Source organism: Perognathus longimembris, chromosome 24 (genome assembly GCF_023159225.1).
Source record: "Perognathus longimembris pacificus isolate PPM17 chromosome 24, ASM2315922v1, whole genome shotgun sequence".
In the NCBI taxonomy this organism is placed as follows: domain Eukaryota; kingdom Metazoa; phylum Chordata; class Mammalia; order Rodentia; family Heteromyidae; genus Perognathus; species Perognathus longimembris.
Window position 1 is genome coordinate 24638902 of NC_063184.1, and position 22358 is coordinate 24661259.

General features: G+C 45.9%; 1 protein-coding gene across 7 annotated transcripts in view; it reads left to right on the forward strand.

The window, feature by feature from the left end:
* The window catches only part of Fam13a (family with sequence similarity 13 member A), a 178093-nt gene extending 156741 nt beyond the window's left edge, over nucleotides 1-21352 (forward strand). For all 7 annotated transcript variants that reach the window (XM_048333681.1, XM_048333680.1, XM_048333682.1 and 4 more), the window contains 9 exons: nucleotides 161-299; nucleotides 1405-1486; nucleotides 2242-2462; nucleotides 3031-3114; nucleotides 9581-9676; nucleotides 10964-11047; nucleotides 17428-17624; nucleotides 18082-18183; nucleotides 19777-21352. In XM_048333681.1, the coding sequence (XP_048189638.1) occupies nucleotides 161-299; nucleotides 1405-1486; nucleotides 2242-2462; nucleotides 3031-3114; nucleotides 9581-9676; nucleotides 10964-11047; nucleotides 17428-17624; nucleotides 18082-18183; nucleotides 19777-19903 (1132 nt within the window). In that variant the 3' untranslated portion in view covers nucleotides 19904-21352. The remainder of the gene's footprint in view (nucleotides 1-160; nucleotides 300-1404; nucleotides 1487-2241; nucleotides 2463-3030; nucleotides 3115-9580; nucleotides 9677-10963; nucleotides 11048-17427; nucleotides 17625-18081; nucleotides 18184-19776) is intronic.
* The last annotated feature ends 1006 nt before the right edge of the window (nucleotides 21353-22358 follow it).

Consider the following 22358-nt stretch of genomic DNA (forward strand, 5'->3'; position numbering starts at 1 on the left):
ATAGAGATGGTGCTGATAGCTCAGAGTCACAGAGGGAAGCAGTTCACTTCCTTTTAGTTGGGAGGATGGACCCGGGAGCCATGTTGATCCACTCGCTGAAGCTTCTCCCAGCACCAGGGGTTGTTTATGGGGGAGCCGACCCAAGCTGTGCCCCTCACAGGCGGAGGAGCTCCTCTCTGGGGTCCTACGATGATGAGCAGGAAGACCTGACACCTGCCCAGCTCACCCGAAGGATTCAGAGCCTAAAAAAGAAGATCCGAAAGTTTGAAGACAGATTTGAAGAAGAGAGGAAGTATAGAGTAAGTGTCCCCCTTGAGCCCTCTCTCCTGACCCTGACATGCCAGCACTTCAGTGCCTCAGAGATGTGATCAGAGTTAAGGGACACTTCGAGGGAACCTCCAAACAAAAGACAGCCCAGACACCAGTGCCCCACAAATGTAATCGTAGCTACTCAGGAGGCTGAGATCTAAGGATCGAGGTTCAGAGAAGCCAGACCAGGCAGGAAAGCTCATGAGACTCTTATCCTGATGAACCAGCAAAAAGCTGGAAGTAGAGGTATGACTCAAGTGGTAGAGCACCAGTCTTGAGTGGAAAAGGCTAAGAGATGGCACCTAGGCCCCAAGTTCACACCCCAGAGCCGGCACCTACATGTTGTAAATGTACCAGTAAGCAGGAATGGGAAAAGGCAATGGATGAAATCTTTTGTTTGGCACAAATTTAGTTCAAGATCATCCTTATATACTTTTCCTTGTGCTGAGCTCCTTGTACTTTCAGCTCTATTCTAGCACTTTCCACTAGGTGGGCGAGAATAGGCGCGTTCCATGGCTTCAATATTTTCTGTTGCATTCACCAGACAGGTTTTTGTAGGTTTCCCATAAAAGAAAAAATAGCAAGAGGTGGGTACTGATGGTTCATGCCTTAAATACTAGCTTCTGGGATCAGAAGGATCCTGGTTCAAAGCCAGCCCAGGCAGTCTGTGAGACTCTTGCCTCCAATTAACCACCACTACCATCAAAAAAAAAAAAGCTCAAGAGCACTAGCCTTGAGCCAAAAATCAGGGTCAACACCCAGACCCTGAGTTCAAGCCCCAGAACCAGCACCAAACAAATAGGAAGAAGGTTATGTTCTTCATAGATATCTACCCATAATCAGAAAGAGCCAGTATTTTGCCTCTGAGGAATCCTTTCAAATCATCAAATATAATCAGCTATAAAGAAGAATGATTTAAAAAAAAACACAAAAGTTTGCTCTGCTGAGTCATGATTAATTTTTTAGTCTGAATGGACTCAACTTTGACTTTCTAATTAATACACAAACAGACAAACAAACAAACAAAACATCATCCCCTGCTACTGCTTTTCTCTACCTCCCGAGAAACACCGCCTTTCGATTTCCCCTTCTCAGCCTTCCCACAGTGACAAAGCGGCCAATCCAGAGGTTCTGAAATGGACGAATGACCTTGCCAAGTTCCGGAAGCAACTTAAAGGTAAGCGTCCCCGCTCTGTGACACGGCCTCGATGTAACAAGCCAAGGGCTGGATCCGTGGCCTCGGTCTCACTTAGTGCCACTGCCGGGGTCTTGCAGGGCCCTGAGGTGCTTTCCACCCCCAGCCCCCCGCCATGCTTGAAGACCCCCCCTCCCACTCCTCCTCAGTGTGAATAGAAGGGTGAAGGCTCAAGTCATCATTTCTGAAGCACCCACTTATTCTAAGGCTGGGGCCTCAGAAGACATGTAGACTCAGAGGTGGATCTGCAAAAGGTTTGATCCTGTCTCTCAAATAGCTTGTGTCATTTAGGAGATAATCATACCAACAACTAGACAGAATACAGTGTGGGGAAAAACATTCAAAATGATCTGCCTCAGTCATCCAGAAAAAGTTGCCCAGCGGGTTGTGCATGAGATCGTTACAGACCCCCATGACTAAAGAACCACGCCACGAGGAAGAACGCCCATTCCGAGAATACCCGGCTGAGGTAGCCGTAGCACAGGCGTGAACCAGCTAACACTTTCCCAGGAATCAGGGTTTGGGAAACGGTCCAGATCCACCAGGAAAACATTATCATTATTTTGGGTTTTACATAATGGTTCAAGGATTTCCACTGATATTATAATTAGATACTCTCTGAAGAAACAAAAAAAAAGAAAGATATGGCTAAGCAGTTATTGGCATCAGAGAAAAGTAATTTGGTCTCGTCAGGCATCAGGTCTCATGTCTCTCTACCCCCAAATCGTCTCCCCTAGATTCAAAACTAAAGATCTCGGAAGAGGACCTCACCCCCAGGATGCGGCAGCGAAGCAACACCCTCCCCAAGAGTTTCGGCTCCCAGCTGGAAAAAGAAGAGGAGAAGAAGCAGGAGCTAGTGGATAAAGCCCTGAAACCCAGCGTGGAAGTCACTCTCGAGTGTATTCAGCGGAAGCTGCAGGAGAAGCGAGCAGAAAGCAGCCGCCCTGAGGACATCAAGGTGTGGGGACCCTCTGGAAGCTTTCCAGACACACTGGACAGGGGTGCACATCAGTCTCCCTGGGCACATGCTATTTTCTTAGACCTCTCACTCACCTAGAGGTATTTTGTTGGCTATAGATGGAAAGCGGGCATACTAAAGTGGACATCTTACATAATGAGCTTCCTGAGGTTCATAAGAGATGCTGTTAACCTGGCGGAGATAGGGTTATAGACAGATCTGCTGCAGCATGCTGGAGGTTCCAACTCTCGCCATTGCTGGGGCCATTAAGCTCTGCCCCTTGCGTCTTGCGGGCCAGCTTTCCCCCATCCGAGCAGCCCGCCCTTGCTTTGGCTGCCACAGGGGAGTTGCGGGCATGTGGTTGTGACTGCGGCACTGGCCGTGTACTGGCGAGAGGCCAGGCAGGGAGCGCTCATTCCTGAGTGAGCCTTCCAAAGACAATGAAAAACCCCCAGATTCTCGTCAATGTTCTCTTAGTGGGTTTGTTTGAGGCAAAAAAAAAAAAAGAAGTCAGAATGTTCACAAGTGTTTTGCACCTCTTTCATGTCTTATCCCTATATTTCTACAGGATATGACCAAAGACCAGATTGCTAATGAGAAAGTGGCTCTGCAGAAAGCGCTCTTGTATTACGAAAGTATTCACGGCCGGCCGGTACGTGATCCCGAGTTTTCTGATTGGGAAACAGATTTAGAAATCGATTTGCGACATTCAGTATCCAGTAGATGGGACTCCCTAGTGTGTGCTTGCTTTGTATCTAGAATAAAGGAGGCTTACTTTATATTTACACTGTATCTAAGCTTTTGGAAGGCTTTGGCCATGAGAGAGTTCTGTTAGCTAGAAGGCACTAAACTGAAATTAAATTAATTGAAAGTTAGTTTGTATCTACAATTAAATCACTGGTATCTTATCGAGGAGACAAGAAGAAAGGAAGGGGAGAGTATAGAATGCACAGAGAGAACACTTCCTAGTCTCAAGTCTGCCCCAAAAGTTGCGGATGGCTCATGACTGTCAGACCTGTAGGACAGTGGTGTTGGCCTAGATTATGTACTCACTAACTCAGTCTCTCTGAAAGGCAGTCGCAAGCAGTGTTGATTTTATGAAAGGTTTTCAGGTACGCTCAGAATTCGACATGTGAAGCGTCCACCTTGTGGCTCTGCCTTTCCACGAAGGGCGGTCAGCCCGTGAGGTGGTTTGTTACCCTGTAAGCATTGGGTGCGAGCTGCTGGGGAGACAGAATTACAGAGGCTTCTGTTGTGATCTTCTTGCAGTCTTCCTGTGGGTTACACTGAACAGCCTTCCCTTCAGAATGTTGTCAGGAACAAAGCAAACCCTTCAAAGCAGGCATAGGGAAGTTCAGGTTCACGGTTAGATTTTATACAGAACCAAAAAGCATAGTATTCTTTTTCCAGCCTCAATCAAAACTCTACTTTTCAATCTAAATTATTTTATATGAGGAAGCTTCCAGAATGATTTACTAGAACTGGGTCGTGTGTGTGTGTGTGTGTGTGTGTGTGTGTGTATGAGTGCATGCACGTATACAAGTGTGCCCGTGCATGTGCCAGTTCTGAGGCTTGAACTCAGGGCCTGGGCGCTGCCCCAACCTTCTTTGTCCCAGGCTAGTGTTCTGCCACTTGAGCCACAGCGCCACTTCTGGTTGTTCGGTGATTAATTAGAGAGAAGACTCTCACAGAGTTCCCTACCTGGCCTGGTTTCGAACTGTGATCCTCAGATCTCAGCTTCCTGAGAAGCTAGGATTACAGACATGAGCCACTGGTGCCCAGCTGAACTCAAGGTCTTTCGAGTGCTGTACCACTGAGCTCTACCCCAGGTGCTAGCATGGAGGTCTGTGAGCGCAATGGCTTCTGGGTCTTGTCCACCTAATGGTGCATGGAATTGTCATATCTAGTGCAAGCCCCGTCACACAGCAGAGGCAGCGACTGGATCCTCCGACTGGATCCTCCACTCCACTTCACTGCTGAGTACACTAGGTTTAAACTGTTTTTTTTCTTTTCTTTTTTGGAAAATGCTGGCACTGACGATGATTGATTTTGCTGGCCTGTCTTTGCAGTGGAAAAATACTAGCTCTCTGGGATAATGGTCATGTTACAGCCAAATTTTGTTTCAGATTTTTGAAAGGCATTGAAGCAAATAGTAGATGCTCCAGAGCTCAGATACTTTGGGAAAGCTGACCCTCCCCTGCTGGGGTATTCAGGGCTAAAAGGGTGGAGCTGAACTTGGTGAATGTAGGGAACTCATTGGCACCACAGGCTTGAGTCCCTAAGTCTGGAGCTGGTCGACACCAGGCAGGGTTCCATGACACCTTGGTTTTGCTTTTTGTTGTGTTTTTGCCAGTACCGGGGCTTGAATTCAAGCCCTGAATGCTATCATTTAGCTTTTTGGCTCAAGGCTGGTACTCTACCACTTGAACCACAGCTCAGTTAATTGAAGATAAAAGTCTCACAAACTTTCCTGCCCCCGCTAGCTTCAAACCGTGATCCTTACACCCCACTCTCCTGAGTGGCTAGGATGACAAGCATGAGTCCCGTTGATACCTGGTATTTTCTCCTGGTATTGTCTTCTTTTCTTTGCCTGGCTGTGACATGGGTAGACTCTTTGAGGGACTTCCTGCCTGAGGCTCTCAGGAGCTCCGAGCTGCCTTCTGGGTTGATCTGAGCTCTGGACAGCGCGCACTCACTGTTGCACGTGGTCTTCGTGGCTCCCGCTTAGGCTGCCTCTCTCCCTGCACTTGGACCAAGGCCATGTGTTGACACTGAGCCTTGGAGTTACAGACCTAGAATGGGACCTGCTTCATGATTTTAGAGTTCTTGGAGGCTCTAGAACCCTCGGCTGCTTTGTTCATAGAGTAGATGGCTGTTGTGGGTTGTCATGGAAATTAAGATATTCCAGACACACACACACACACACACACACAGAGACTTGTGTGTGTATGTTTACCTGTAGGATGTCTGGCACTGGGGCCAAGTGGCTTTGAGGTTGCACAGTAAATGATAGTCTTGACTTCGGTTACAATTATATGTTTTATTCTCTGCAGCCTCGTTCTGATTAGATGACTACATTGGACCCAAAATGTGCCTTTTTACTCTCTTATCATTGGGACTATGAGATGGTAGTCCTTTCTGCTGCCTTGTTCCCTTTCAGCTGGGCCTGGTGATTGTAATATCTCACGATCGCTCATTGCTGCGCCCAAACCAGACTCTGCGCCTCTCTGAAACATGATGCTGTAACCACCTCGGGGAAAAGCAGAGGAGACTTGATCCCTGGCCAGGCTGAGAAGCAAAGGGAGCCTTTCATTCTTAGGTCTGTGGTATTGCCACGCACCCCGGACTATAAATACCACTTGGATAATATTCTTTGATAGATAAGAATACATTCACATACCGGGTAAAACTGCCTTCCCAAGACACTCATGGATTGTGCTGGTCCACAAATTCTGGTTTAAAGGCTATTAGCCATTCGAATTACAGGCCAAAACATTATGTGCTATTCATGCACTGTCGACAGACACATGTGAAATACAGGCATATCATTCCTTACTGGTTCCTATTAAAGTGTACTTGTCCTCAAAAGACTGTGTTACAGAGAAACACAACTAATAACTCTAGCTCCACATGTTACTTCGGTATATACTACATTTTGATAATTGAGTGTGGAGGAGGAGAGAACAGGTCACTTGACTGGAACTGCTGGCTTCTTCTTGAGTCTTTTCCTCATTAGCATAATTTAATTCTGTGTTTCAAAACCACGGAGACCGATACACACACAGTGAACAGAGCCGGCTTTGCATTTAAATAGAGCCATATGTAAATACTATCTTTTGGTTAGCTGTGGCTTGGGGTTCTTCCCAAGCTTTACACAGATGACCCACTATTATTACTCTGTCATTAAGAGAGGGTTGCTATTATCCAAATGAATGGGCCAAAAGTTGAACAGATAAAAGAACTTACCTCATTTTGTCTCCCAGGAGTATTATGACTCACAGGTCTCCTGCGCAGATGTGTGTGCACACACACACACATACACACACTCACATGCACACACTCCAACAACTGTTTTACTGAGATTTTGAGACAGTAGTTTCTTGCCTGTCTTCAGGTAATTCCTCACCAAGTTCCACTTTTATGCCACTCTTCATAAGCAGAGACCCTGGGAAACTCAACTTAGAGCGCTCAGCTTAGAAGGTAAATGTTTTATTAAGAGAAGAGCTTGATCAAACTCTCTGATAGAATAATGCTATATCATCACAACGTTAAGATCCTAGTTCACTCATATCTGACTTAGTTGTAAAAAGAAAACTGAATTAAGCATCAGTGGAGGTAGACCTTGTCCCAGCTCTGTTGTCTTGGGGGCGGGGGTAGTGGGTGAGAATCTCACTACCAGCTCCAGCTTTAGCATCTAAGATTCCATGGTTCTAATTTTGTCTTTATCTCCAAAGTAAATAGGTCACTCAAGTAAATATGTTACCATTCACTTTTATGGATGTCTACTGGTAACTTCCACCATGTTGAAGTTATTTGAAGCTAAGGAAAAACCATCACAAAAGATAAAGCAAGAAAATGCAGCTGTTTGCTTAATCAGAGCTTCATGATCTCTATTTAAGACTAGACACTGATTAAATGTGGGTAATTAGTGACTCATGATCCCTTTGGTGTTTTAAAATATTATCTCATTCTTACAGATTAACCAAAACCAGAGTAGTCAGTGAGAAGCAGAAAACTGTTTTGAATCCTAAGCAAAGATGCAGTGGAAGTGCTTCCTTCTCCCCCTAGGTCTTCCTGTCTCTTTCTTTGTATTGTTTAGATTTGTGTGCAAAAACATCTTAATTGCTCACTCTTCACACATCAGAAAACCATTCAGCACTACCACGCAAAGAAAAACCAAATACAGTTTGGAAGGGGAATGAATGGATTTTGAAGCTACTATACTATATGTTTGGCTTTAAAGTCATTTTCAAACAATTGTGCATCTGATCAAAGCTTTTTTAAGTGGAATGTTGAAGCTTACCAGTCAGGAAAATGAGGCGCAGAGGACTTCAGTGGCCACATCCATTTGGCATTCACCCCAAACTGGAACTGATGGAACATATGGCCAGTTGACAAACAGTTGTCCAGCATGCCCCGCCCTCTCCTGCGTTCTGGGCGAGCTCCAGCTCTTCAACCTGCTCGCCCGCACTTGGTGCTGTCTTCTCATTAGCCATTATGGTCAGCAGTAGCCATTATAGTCATCTGGCAGGAATATTTGTGGTTTACTTCTTGATCATTTTCATATAAAATAATTTCTTAATTCCCTCATAGGATCTTCACTCTTAATGAAATAAGAAACTCAAGGTTCATTTCATATAGTAAAAGCATGAATATGCTAATTATCCTATAATCTAATAAGAGCAGAAGAAGGTTATTATGATTATTGGTAATGATAGAAATTCCACAAATGTTTCTCATGATGAGACTATCTTATAGTAGCTTGTAAAGTTTATTCAAGGTGCACTTACTGTTGATCACATAGAGAAAGGTAAATACAGAAGGCAACAAAGGCTAATCCTTGATGCATAACCCAGAGTTGCCATTGAAGTTGAAAGCCCAAAAGACCCATAAGAGAGGGATTAGAGGCGTGGCCCAGGTTATAGAGCACCAGCCAGTGAGGGAAACCAAATGTCAGATGCCAAGTTTGAGTCCAAGTCTCAGACAAAAAAACCCCAAAAACTCATAAGAGAAAAATGATCTAAGCCAAACAAACACCAGGACTGGCGAGACAGCTCATTGGGATAAAGTAGTTCCCTAGCATGCACAAGGCCCTGGATTCCATCCCCAGCACCAATAAATAAATACATACATATATTTTTATTTAGAAAGAAAAAATAAAATGAATACTAGTTGTCCCTCCCTACTTCTAACATGCTTGCCTGATTCCACGTGGCATAGTGATGAAATGCGAAAGCCAAATAAAGATACTTCATCTCATTAACCATGGAACTAGTCAAAGGAGATGCAGGGATACCTGTGAATTGGGCATACCTGTTTCAATTTACACTATTCACTCACCTATTTTGCAAACATTGATGCAGTATTTCCAGTAAGCCAGGCACTGAAATCGTTACTAGGGATACGAAAACATCAACAGCTGCTCTCAAGAGGCTGCAGTCTGAAGGAGGCCGATGCGTGAGGAGCTGGGATGGCGGGTATCAGTGTTTGTGAAATAACGAAGTACACGCAGAATAGGATGCCGGGGAAGGTGGAGATTGCTGCGCAGGCCTAGCTCTTGATGGGGAACTTGCCAAACAGGAGCACAGAGGAAGCCATTTCAGAGCAGAGGGAAGTAGACCGGGAGGTCCAAATTGACCTAGTTTACTTCAGGAGCTGAGGAGGTATGATGGGGAAGGGAGAAGCGGCCGGGAATGAGACGATTCAAATACTCTGCCCGGGAGCTGGATTTGATTCCTCCCCTGGACATAGAGATTCCATTCTTTAAACAGCTTTGAGACTCTGCCAGGTTGTAGGGAAACAGAATGACTCATCCACCTATTCTGCCAGCAAATGTTCCTTGAATAACCACTACTTGCCCAAATCCTGTTTTGGAAAACAAGATAATGTTATGGGGATGAAAGGCAGGGAAATCAATTGATTATGGGCCAAATTGATAAACATTGTAATATAAATGCATGCTGTTTTCTTCCCTGGACACCCCTCCCCCCAAATATAATAAATCATCTGGAACTTTGCACCTTGAGACGCAGAGGTGTAAGAATGATCCAGAAGGGCTGGGGTAGGGTATGATGCAGGCATGAAGTGCTTTCAGAGCTAACGTGAGGCCCTGGGTTCAATCCCCAGTACTTTTTTTTTATTATTATAACTTAGCTTTAGAAAAGAAAAATAATACTGATCGAGCCATTTTCCACTGATCTATAGCTACAGTAAGTGTTCTAAATATTTATTGAATCAGTCTCATGGGTTTAAGTGAATGTTATGACAATGGTTAAAGACTTGAGCTGCATCATGTGTATTTTCCCCTGAACCATGAGAGCCTCGAGTGTGTTGGAGAGCTGGTGGTTTGATCTCCTGGAACTAACTAGCCTCTGAGCAGCCTTGTTCTTGCTTTTCAGGTGACCAAGAATGAGCGGCAGGTTATGAAGCCACTATACGACAGGTACCGGCTGGTCAAACAGATCCTGTCCCGGGCCAACTCCATCCCCATCATTGTGAGTTTTATCCCCTTCCTCTCATTGGTCCACTTGCTTTCTGGTTGAATGCGCCTTGGCCGTATTAATAGGACCCCAACTTGCTTTCCCATGAAGGAGCAGGCTTTGATAGTTGAACCAGCCATGGGCCCACACGCATGCGCAAGTGACGACCTTCTCCAAGATTTCTGAAGCTACTTGTGCCCAAACCCAAAACCAAACTTGCTTTGGCCACGCATCTCCCTCTGTGTACTCTAAGCCGACTCCCTGACCTTTCTTTCAGCATAAGAGGCCGGGCACTGGGCCTTCTCCAGATGACCCCAAGGGCTATCTGTTGACAGTCTCTCCCTATCCAAGAGAGACTTCGCGAGTCAGACCTAGGGAGACTCCTCTAAGGAAATCCAATGCTAAGTCCCCCCCGCCCCCCGCCCCCGGAGGCTGGAGGCAGAGGGGGGAAAGGCAGAGAGAATGATGGTTCCAAACCTTCCCTCCCTGGCCACTAGCCTGGGATTTCACGGCCTGTCATCCCTGGATTTGCTCTGTCAAGGGTGTAGAGCCACAGTTTGCCTCTCAGTGGTGGCCAATTGCTTCCCATCTCTAAGCCAGCCTCAGTCTTCCAGCCCCCCAAGACACACGGGGTCTTGCTTCACCACCTTTGCTTGGATGTCACTGCTGACATCCTTACTCGTTTTAGCTGCAGCTCTTGCCCTTCCTGAAATCTCTGGGCGCATTGCCAGACCTGAGGTGTACTCTTGAAATGTCTTGGAGCAGTGTGCCTGTTTTTATTAAGGAGGGAATTCACAGAGACCTCAGGCAGGCTACTCTTCTAGAAACATCCTGCAGAATAAAGTAATAAATAAAAGGATTATATCTGAAGAGAGAAAAAAAGCATTTTTCTGTTTCCACTTAGGAGAGCCCTTGGGGTCCCTGAAATAGGGTGAAGGTCCAACAAAACTGAGATGGCCTTTGATTGATTGCCTTTTGCGTTTGCCTTACTCTCCTTAGCTGATTGCAGGAGGTGTTCTGGTTGTTACTAGAGTTGGGAGGAACGAGGGTGGGGACATAGGTGTTTAGACTTTCCCTGAGTGTTTGGGTATTAGTCCTGTGTTCTCACTCAGCCCCATCCTCTCTGATGGACGTGAGTGGACTCTGAAGAAAAGTAGCAAGCTTAGGAAAGGATTTGGGTGATGGGGAGATTTGGTGGGCAGGGGCTTAGGAAATAGGGCTGATAGTAATAAAGAAGGCTGAGAGCCGGACGGGAAAGCGAAGAGGTTCCTAATGTAACCTGCTTGTTAACGCCTGTCACAGGGGTCCCCCTCCAGCAAGAGGAGAAGCCCTTTACTGCAGCCCATAATCGAAGGCGAAACTGCTTCCTTCTTCAAGGAGACAAAGGTGAAGATGGCCTTGCTAACCCAGCGCTCATTCTGTGCCATTCCCTTTATCCCCGGAGAGGAGGGGTGATTGTGATTGTCCCTGGGGAATGGCTTCTACCATGTTCCCCAGCAATCAGTAGCTGCACTGACCCACCTCACCCCCCCCCCCGCCACCCCCCTTCATTTACATGGTAGCTTCATTGATTTCCTCCCTGCTTTGCCTTGGTTGTTTCATTTGGTTTGGTTTTTAGCTTGCTTCGGGGAATTCTGTTGTTGGTTGGTTTGCTTTGTTTTCCCCATAAGAAAATGGATTTTTTTTTGGGTTTTTTTGCATACCAAAATCTTAAATTAGTTTATGGTACCAACTTAAAAAAATCTTTTATATATTGAAAGGTAGAGAAAGATCAAAATGAACAAAGGCAACAGAGACCGCATATAATGAACATGATCATTGTATAGGCAGGCGTTGGGGTGGCTGTGGACACGTTTGCTAGTGTAATTCTGCCCACTCCTCCTCTCCCTGGTGCATTTATTATTGTAAAGCTGGAAGACCTGTTTGATCTGCTCTTCATCTGTGGAAAAGAACTGGCAGTGTTTTGGATTTTTTTTCTGAGAGCAGTTGTGGGTTTTGTGTAGCTGATCCTTGTCACCGTGGATGTGGTCTGTGATCTCTACAAGGGAAGGTGTGATTTCTGCCCAGGTCTCAGTGGCTCTCTCCAGAGCCCTGCTTGGCCTGAGCTACGATCAGCCTCTTTGTGCTTTTGTTTCTGGACAACTGAACAGATTGCACGGCCTTACCTAGGACTCTAGAGATAAGAACCAAAGGCAATTTTTTTGACATCATTATTTTTTTTTTAGTAGTTGTTTACATCCAAAGAGAAAATGAAGCTCAAAGCAGAAGTGAGTTAGGAAAGTTTCATCTGTCATATTTCCAGGATACTCCAAGTAGGGAATGGTCATTTATTTACTGTAGTTAGAAATTATTATTTCAGAATAAGCTTTCAGGACTTATTGTTTCAGAATAATCTTTGTAGGGAACACAAATCTACCACTTCATTTTAGTGTTTGAGATAAGGTACCATAAACTTCAGTCTTTAGTTTTATTTGCCATACTCTTTTTCTTTACCTTGTAACAAAGTTCATAAATATTTCATATGCCTAACTTTAACTTATGGCAGTGTTCACTATTTATATTATCAAATAGAACTATGTTGGGAAAATGCTTTAAACATGGTACTGGGAATTCTGGGTCAGCCTGCTATTTTATGTCTTAAAAATTAGAGCTATTTTCTTACAATAAGCCCTGATGTTGATGAAAGACCACCAATTTTGTCTAGCTGGTAGTTTTGAATAAGAATGAAACCCCTGCAATTCAAAAAATTGGGCCAATTGTATATATGAAAATTGGCGTGACCCTCATAGCGGCACGTAATCAGGGCTGTTACAAGGTAATAGTGTTCTTGAATACATCCGAAATATGGCATTTAGTAACTGCCTCATTACATGAACGGAAGTTACCCTAGTGTTGATGAGAGAACATTCTTAGCTTTGAAAAAAAGAAAGCTATTATTATTCCACAAGAATATTTTTGCCTGTGGCTTATTGCCTACTGGCCCGCATCTTGGTCAAAACTTTAGATGGCTAGTGATTACATTACTTGTGTCAATAATACCGTCCTTGGGTTCATTTTGTTTCAGTTGGCCAGGCTTATTAGAATGTATTTGAACTGTGCTAATTTCTTGGCACTTCGGATAACAGTTGAGAATTGGGCATGCATGCGCATAGGAGACTGTACCTTAAGTTGTTTCTTTAAAAACCTATCCAGGGTTTTCAGTTTTCATTGCTTATGGATGGAACTGGCTTGTATGTGAAACAGAGTCAGCCCAAATTCTGAAGCTTCTGAAAAGGTTCTGACCCACAAGAAACCCAGTCAATTCTTCCATCCACTATGGAAATCCCTGCTAAAGCCTCTTAGACAGTTTCTGGGCACTGGTGGCTCACGCCTGTCATCCTAGCTACTCAGGAGGCTGAGATCCGAAGATACAGGTTCAAAGCCTACCCAGCAGCAAAGTCTATAAGGCTCCTCTCTCCAGTTAGCTACCAAAACGCCAGAAGTGGAGCCATGGCTCAAGTGTAGAGCACCATCCTTGAGCAAAAAGAAAGCTAAGAGACAGTGCCTAGGCCTTGAGTTCAAGCAGTGCTCAGAGAAGCTTCCCTGGAAGGAGATTCCATCCTCAGACTCCCAACTCCCAGTGCCATGGGGAGGATCGCCATTACATAGAGATCAATAATCACTGCAAACGTGTTTTATAATTACTTTAAATTATACATTCTAAAATTACATTGTGCATGTGTGTGTGTGCGTGTGTGTGCATATATTTATTTATTTATATTTATATTTGAACTCAGGCCCTGGGCACTGCCCCTTCACCTTTTTCACTCAAGACTGTTATTCTGTCATTCTACCACTTGAACCATAGCTCCACTTCTGTTTTTTTAGTGGTTAATTGGAGTAAGAATCTCAGACTTTCATGTCCTGACTGGCTTCAAACCACAACTCTAAAATCTCAGCCTCCTGAGCAGCTAGGATTGCAAGCATGAGCCACCAGCGCGCACTTGTTACATTGTGTACGCCTGAGAAATGCTGAAGGTCACAAGGAGATCGTGGCAAGCAATCCTATGCAGAGCTACAATCATCTGCGGGGCTCGAGCCAGTAGGCTTGGCTTTGTCCTCTGGAGCAGCAGGGAATTTGTACAGGAGCTTCTTTTTTCAACTTTTAGTTATTGTGATTATAAAGGTGATGTGTAGAGGGGTTACAGATACGCAGGTCAGGTAATAAGTACATTTCTTCTTGGACAATGTCACGCCTTCCCTTGCTGTTTCCCAGTTTGTCCCTCCCATCCCACTCACAAATGGCATAGTTCATTTTCCACACAGTGTCCCGTGAGCATCACTGCTCCTGGTGTCTCTCCATTTCTGTGCCCTCGCCCTTGCCTTTTCAAAGCCCAAGAGCGTCTTCCCCGAGAACTCTTCTGCGCCCACCCAGCCCGGGCCCTGAGCAACTGGTCCCTGGCCCCTAGTTCTTACTCTTCCTGCAATGTGGGTTCCAGAGGAACCCCAGGCTCTGCCCCACGCACACCACATTCTCCGTGGCCCTCTTCCACGGATGCCCCCAAAATAGACACCTCCCAGCTATGGTTTCACCTGGCCAGTGCACCAAGGACCAGTCCTTACCAACCCTGGATGGCTGTGGTCTTTTCAGTTCCCTAAGCCCTTGTCAGCCTGTCTGCGACCAGGTAAGCATTCTTTTCTGTCTTTCCCAGGGCATTGACATCAGGATGAGATAACTCAGCTATAAAGTGCTTAGCCAGTGTCCCTGGCCCCCACACACTAGATGTTACCCCATCCCACCCCCCACCCCCACTAAAAATATCTCCAGAGATACCCAGATGTCTCCCAGGGGACAGAATCACCCTGTTGAGCCCCGGCGCGCATGGCCCTGCCTTGCTGTTGACACGCACTGGACTCACGACCCACTTGTGCAATCTCAGATCCTTTTTCTGGACGGCTTACCACTGTGTATCCAGCTTGGTTTTTTCCTAGCCTACTTAATTATAGGACCTTGAACTTGTCCAGTTTCTTTGTATACTAATATTCCAACCTTAAGAGCCAGATTAAATATAGATTCTGGACGTCAACAAGCCAGATATCCCTGGCTCCTTGGTGTTATGAATGCCTTTGGGAAACAGGCCTTTGATGTCTTTGTCCAAGTGGCGGATGAATGTTGAGTAAGGCAGCGTCACGTTAGGAGCTCTGCAGACCTTTCCCTCCACTCGCAGCGCCACTGCTGATATTTGGGCAGCCAGCTTTCCTGTCACAGGGTCTGCTCGCCTCATTCTTTACTGAAATCCGGGTGTTACACCAGTCCTATCTAAAAGGGGAACATGTCAGGAGGCTGAGATCTGAGGATCATGGTTCAAAGCCAGTCTGAGCAGGAAAGTCCATGATACTCTTTTCTTTTTTTTGCCAGTCCTGGCACTTGGACTCAGGGCCTAAGCACTGTCCCTGGCTTCTTTTTGCTCAAGGCTAGCACTCTGCCACTTGGGCCACAGCGCCCCTTCTGGCCATTTTCTATATATGTGGTGCTGGGGAATTGAACCCAGGGCTTCATGTATACGAGGCAAGCACTCTTGCCACTAGGCCATATCCCCAGTCCCCATGATACTCTTATCTCCAATAAACTCGTCATGAAAAGCCAGAAGTGGTGCTGTGGTTCCAGTAGTAGAGCGCTAGCCTTGAGCGCAGAGGCTCAGAGACTATCTTCATTCCTTCCAGAATGTACTCAATAGACTGTAAGACTACCGTCTCACTTCAACATCTGTTTTTCCTGTGTCACTTTTCCCATGAGTTTACAAGCAACTAAGAGTAGTTGTGTTAGGGTCATCTCAAAAAAAAAAAATCCGAATTAAGCCCAGTACCAGTGGCTCACACCTGCAATTCTAGCTACTTTGGGTGGCGGAGGACAGGAGGGTTGTGGTTCCAGACCAAGCTGGGCACAGACATGGGACCCCTTTTCAACCAATAGCTAGGTTTGGTGGTACTTGTCTGTCACCCCAGAAATAGAGGAGGCTGAGATTGGGATGGTTCCAGGCTGTCTCAGATAGACATGTCTGTTAGAGTCTATCTCAACAGAAGAGGCTGGGTATGGTAGTGCACATCCGTCATCCTAGCTATGACTGGAATTCTCAAATAGACAGATCATGTCCCATGCGGGCACTTGAAAGGAAGCAAGACCCTACTCCCAAAACAACCAGTGCAAAACAAGGTCTGGGGGCATGGCTTAGCAGCAGGGTACCTGCCCCAAGCGCATGGAGTCTTGAGTTCAAACCTTACCACCACCACACCCCCTAAACAAAAAAAGATTGGAGTTTAGTCAGGAATTTGGGATATAATTGGTAGGACCTTGATAAGATCTGCTGTCTAGGTCTTAGGTAACTTTACTTGTTATCTGTTTCAACGGTTTTAATATTCTCCTAGTAGTCGTTATCTGTAGTTTTCTTTTAAATCTGCATGAAATTTAGGCTATATAATGTTTATTGAACATTCCTATACTCAGATCTTGTCCAAGCTCTTGGGACAGCAGAGCAGACAGGCCCATAGGCTTGCTTTTCTGGAGCTTTGCCTTTTTTTGTGTGGCGGGGGTGGGGGGGGTTGGTTGTATGGGACTTGAACTCAGGACCTGGGCACTGTCCCTGAGCCTCTTTTACTCAAGGCTAGCACTCTACCACTTGAGGCCACAGCTCCACTAGTGGCTTTTGGGAGTTCATTGGAGGTAAAAGTCTCAGGGACTTTTTTGCCCAGGTTGGCTTTGAACCACGATCCTCAGATCTCAGCCTCCTGAGTAGCTAGGTTTGCAGGTGTGAGCCCAGCGCCCAGCTTGCCTTTTCCCCTTCCATCCAGGGAAAGGGAAAGGGAGAGGAAAACAGGAGTGTATTGTCTTGTGCTTAATTTGCTCAGGCATAGAATGTTCCAGTTAATTCCTATGGAAACTCCATCTTCAGAATTGTGATCTCTCACAAAAAGCAACAAGTTATTCATTTGAAAAGTCAAGTTTTGTCTATAAATACTAAGTTTTGATACCAACTTTAAACTTAAAAAGGAATGCCAGAAGCTGGTGGTTCACGGCTGTAATCCTAGCTACTCAGGAGGCTGAGATGTGAGGATCGTGGTTCAAAGCTAGCCCAGGCAGAAAACTGTGAGACTCTTATCTCCAACAAACTACCCAGAAAAGGCCTGGAAGTAGCGCTATGGCTTAAGTGGTAGAGCACTAGACTTGAGCACAAAGAAGCTCAGGGACAGCACACCCAAGCCCTGAGTTCAAGCCCAGGACTGGCAAAAGAAATGCGTTTTTTAGACATTTACGTCTACGGGACACATGAAGAAATTGAGGGACCTCCCCGCCCCCTCCCTAAGGTATAACTGAAATAATCCAGAACTGACCCCTGGTTTTTACCCTCCTCAGTTAACTCAGTGGAACTGAGTGCCCGTGGCTCAACCCTGTAATCCTAGCCATATATCCGTGCTATCCTAGACTCTCAGGAGGCTGAGATCTATCTGAGGATCACAGTTTGAACCCACATAGACTTTATCTTTAGTTACCCAGCCAAAAAAAAAAAAGAAAGAAAGTGGAGGTGTGGCTCAACTGGTAGAGCATCAACTATAGGCAAAGAGGCTCTGAGTTCGAACTGTAATATGGGGGGGATTAATAGAGAGAGAAGAAATCATATGGAATCTGGATACGTCGGTGCTTTTCAATGATGTTTGTAGTGGTGCTTGTCATGAAAGCACATCCCCAACTATGACCAGACTGTTTTATTGAGGCTGCTGTGTGTCTCCAGGAGGAAGATGAGGGGTCGGAGGAGGACAGCAACGGGAAGCCAGACTTCACCGTCACTCTGAAGACGGAGTTCAGTGCACCTTGCTTTCTGGATCCATTTGAAGATGATCCCGATGGGTTCATTTCCCCAATGGACGACAAAATACCATCCAAAGGCAACCCAGACATGGGGCTGTCCAATCTCCATGCTGCTTCCATGTACGTCATTTCAAAGCGAGGAGCAACGCAAATACCTTCCACGAGCATTATCCTAGCGCCTCTGCACTTAAATCCATTGCCTAACCAAACACAAGAAGCTTAGCTAGGCTGTGTCTCTGTAGAGAAAATGGTGATTTTTGTTTAAAATTCTGGCTCCATGTCCTGTTGTGCTTCATCCCATATTATTTAAGATCTTGCTTAAACAGCCAGAAGGTCTCACTAAATGGTGGCTTTGCACACCATGGTTTTAACCCACCCCTAACACAGGTGGCAGGGCACTAGTGATCAGCGTGTCTGGGCACTGGAGGGAGAAGGCATCCCTTTCCGATGACTGTCAGCGGCAGCCATGGCTGGTGCACACACTGCCCTTTTCTCTTTCTCCACAAACGCTGCCCAGTGTGGGTTATAACAGTGTGGATGTCACGTTAATGCTCTCGACATGTTTCTGCCCTCTTAGCCCTGAGCTCCTGGAACACCTTCAGGAAATGAGAGAAGAAAAGAAGCAGATTCGAAAGAAACTTCGTGATTTTGAAGACAATTTCTTCAGACAAAATGGCAGGTGTGTGTGTGCGCCTCTCCTCTCCTCTTCTCCCTCCCCGCCCCCATGCTGACTCCCAGCAGGCTTTGCTTCTGACGGAGTGGTGAATCCCTCCCAGGTGTAGGCTCTTCCGCATCCTCCCTGTAATTTGCTTTTGGGATTGGGCCCAGGGACCCTTAGAGATTGACAGTGAGCTGATGAGGTTCCTGTGTGCCTCCAAGAAACCTGTTCCTTGGGTGTTATCCAACGCTGACTTAGAACCACCTGCGGTGCCTAAAACTAGCCTGTCAGTCCCAATGCTCATCTAAATGAGTGCTATCAAGATGATAGCACTAAGGATTTTTTTTTTCCCTTAAGAGAGTGGAGGGAGAGGAAGGGCCAGGGGGCTCCAAATTGTATCCAATTTTTTTTAATGTTCATTTTCAAAGCAGATACTGGGCTGGGAACACTTGCCTAGCAGGTGTTCCCTGTTACATAGGGCTGAGTTCTCAGCACTACTAACAACTATAACAACAATACCCCTCCCCCCCCCAAAAAAAAAAGAAGTTTCTGAGTTGAAATGAAAACGCTGAGCCAGGCACCACCGGCTCCCATCTGTAATCCTAGCTACTCAAGAGGCTGCTATCTGAGGATCACGGTTTGAAGCCAGCCCAGGCAGGAAAGTTTGTGAGACTCTTATCTCCAATAAGCTCCCAAATGCCACGAGTGGTGCTGTGGCTCAAGTAGTACAGTGATAGCCTTGAGCAAAAGAAGCTTGGGGACAGCACCCAGGCCTTGAGTTCAAGCCCCAGAACCAGCACCAAAAAAAAGTGCTAAGATCTGAGGATTACAGTTCAAATCCAGTCCAGGCAGAAAAGTCCATGTGGCAGTTCAAGCCCAAGTACTGGGGGGAACACACAAACCATAAATACTTACTAGTATGTGAAGTCCAACTGTTGAATTCCAAGAGCACCTTTCTAAGTAGTAGCATTAACTATCGAGTGTAGAAAAAGCTATAAATGGCAGGTGTGCCAAATACCAGTGCTGGTTAGAAATTGGATAGCTCACCAGGTGAAAGATAGAAAAAATGAGAATGTGCTCGGTACGAATGAAGGAGTTCCGTCTATGGAAACTTGTACTTAGCATCCAGAAGAGAGAATTTCGGCATTTCTTAGTCCTTCAACAACATAATCCGAGATGCCAGACTAACAAGACATCAGAGACCTGGTGCTTTGGGGCGGGGGAGGGGGGGAATCGGCTTTCCCGGCTTGTCTAAACCCAGTACCTGCCCTTTGTCGCAGAGATCTTAGTTTGGTTTGGGGGGGGGGGCAGTTTTTTTGTCTGTTGTGGGGCTTGAACTCTGGGCCTGGGCGCTGTCCCTGAGCTCTTCAGCTCAAGGCTAGCGCTCTACCACGTGAGCCACAGAGCCACTTCTGGTTTTCTGGTGGTTCATTGGCGATAACAGTCTAACGGACTTTCCTGCCCAGGCTGGCTTCGAACCTCGATCCTCAGTTCTCAGCGTCCTGAGTAGCTAGGATTCCAGGCGTCCTGCAGTTTTGACACACTGCAGAGGTGCCAAATCACCATGTGCCTGGTGAGCGAAACCTCAGTCTCCCTCTTCCTTGTTTCCTTTAGAAACGTCCAGAAGGAAGACCGCACTCCAATGGCTGAAGACTACACTGAATACAAGCACATCAAGGCGAAGCTTAGGCTGTTGGAGGTCCTCATCAGCAAGAGGGACACGGACTCCAAGGCCCTGTAAGCGCCAGTCCCAGGCCAGCCCGGGGCTGGGGAGCGGGCCAGCCCCAGAGCCGGACCCGCATGCAGCCCCTCTGCCTCCAGCCACCTCCATCAGCTCCACTCCCATTGCCTGCCTTAGGAAACCCACGTCGATGGAAGACAACAGTGTGGCGGACTGAAGAAGACACACCAAGATCCCTTCCCCCGAGCACGCCTATTGCAGTGTGCGCATGCACGTTGTCGTGGGAGCCTCACCCCGGACACCCCCATTTCTGGAGAGCAGATGCTGCTCTTCCCTGGCTGGCTGAGAAACGCGGAGCCGCTGTGCGCTACCTTAACTGTGATCCAAACCAGCTCAGGACTTGCCTGGAGAGCGAACTCACTGTGGAGACGGTGCTCTCCCGGGACCCCGCTCCATGACCGTAGATCGGAGCCCTATCTGCTGCCTTGGCCGTTCTAGTGACGTTTCCCCAGAGCTTCCCTCCTCCCACTCATGTGAACTGCCCTCCGCGGGGCTCTCAGGTTGCCCGAGGCCGCATCTGCCCACAGCTGGCTGTGTACTCATCTCTTGGAGGGATTCTCCAGGCCTCCCTCGGCCCACAAACATTTCAATGCCTGACCTAGAACTCAATGTGTACACAAGGGAGGGCTTGTAGTCCCTGACGGATGCTGATTTTCAAACCAGGGGACAGGCCAAGAGCCTGAGACTGTTTCCTGCACCTCCTCGCTCCCGTGCTAACCTCTCACCAAGCAAGCAAGGCCAGCATGCCTCTGATACCTTTTTTGTGCCACCAAACCTTAAAGGATCTTGCTCAATTCTTAGCTGCAATGGAGAGGGTGATAAGAGAGAAGGAGACTCTATTTTCAGCTTCCTGAATACTTACCAGTTTAATTTTTCTAAAAAAAAAAAAAAAAAAAAAAAAAAAAGAAAGAAAAAAGTAAATATGCACTAAAGTCCCCAAATAGACAGGTAAACGTAGAAATGTAGCCCTCAAGCTCAGCTCCAGGCAGAATCTAAATGACACTACTTTCAAGTTCATGTATAGCAAGAATGAAAAAAAAAAAACAAACCACTTCACCATGTGGCCAATTTTGATTGTATGTTTTATAAAGACTGCGGCACAAAGCTGTCTATATTAGACATTTGGGAGGGTCCAGGGACTTTAAGTCACCCGATCATTTGGTCTCTTCCATGTGCTTGAAGTCACCTTGCGGTCTGCTGTTTCACCTCCTGGAACGTTGTGGGCTCAGGGTCCGCCTCTGCGGGTCTCGTGGGGGAGGCAGAAGCCTCTCTGCCTGCCAGCCCAGAAAGTGTCTCAGCAAGCTTACAAGTACAGTTTTGTTTTAATACAAAAATAAAAAAGAGGCAGTGGAAGCGTGGCTCAAGTGGTAGAGGACAGACTGGAGAAAAAGTCAAGAGCCCCAAAGCCCTGAGTTCAAGCCCCAGAACTGACACCAAAAAAATAGAAGGAAGGAAAGAAAGAGAGAGAAAATAATATCTTAGCCAGGCACCATTGACTCCTGTCTGTAACCCTAGCTACTCAGGAGGTTGAGATCTGATAGTTTTAGTTCAAAGCCAGCCCAGCCAGGAAAGTCTGAGACTCTTCCAGTTGACCAGCAAAAAGCCAGAAGTAGGGGTGTGGCTCAAGTAGCAAAATGCCAGCCTTGAGTAGAAAAGGCTAAGGGACAGTGCCTAACCCCTGAATTCAAGTCCCAGTAACTAGTGCAAAACAATAAAGGAAAAAGATAGAAGGAAGGAAAGAAAGCAGGAGAAATAAAAGAAAGAGAAGGAAAGAAAAGGAAGGAAGGAAGGAAGGAAGGAAGAAAAAACTGAGCAGTGGTAGTGTTAAAAATGGGTCTTAAGAGCATTTGGACAAATTGATGGACAGTTTGCGATGAAGTGTCGCTCCTGTGTCAGCTGAAAACTCAGCCTGGGTTGTGGGGAAAGAATGCCTTTCAAATTTGCTGTTTGAATTAATCATATATGAGCCTGGGCTATATTTTGGAAGTACTCTGGTTTTAATCCACACACTTAAAGACGGTACATAGTCCTACAAATTTAAGTGTATGTGAAGATATAGTTTTGCTCTACTGTTTACATTGCAGATCACTATAATTTCCTGGAGTTATATTGTAAATAAAATGATGCACTTTAGGACATTTTCTATTTTTGAAATCTGAACATGAAATCACTCACATGACCAAAAATTGTATTTTTAAAAGAAACACATGTCTGTCCTTTTACAGTAATTGTTCTCTTAAATAAGCTATGCTATAAATCAAATCATTACCAGTTAACTTCGAAAGCACATCTGTTTTAAGAGTATTGTTCTGAAAAACATATGCTACACAGCTGGTTTTTTTAAGCTACATATAAGCTACTAGATGTTTTGAAAATCTGTTGTTTCTGCCAAAGGTGAATTAGCTAAAAGATTTATTGAGGAATCCCTCATTCAAATTTGTATGATTCAATAAAA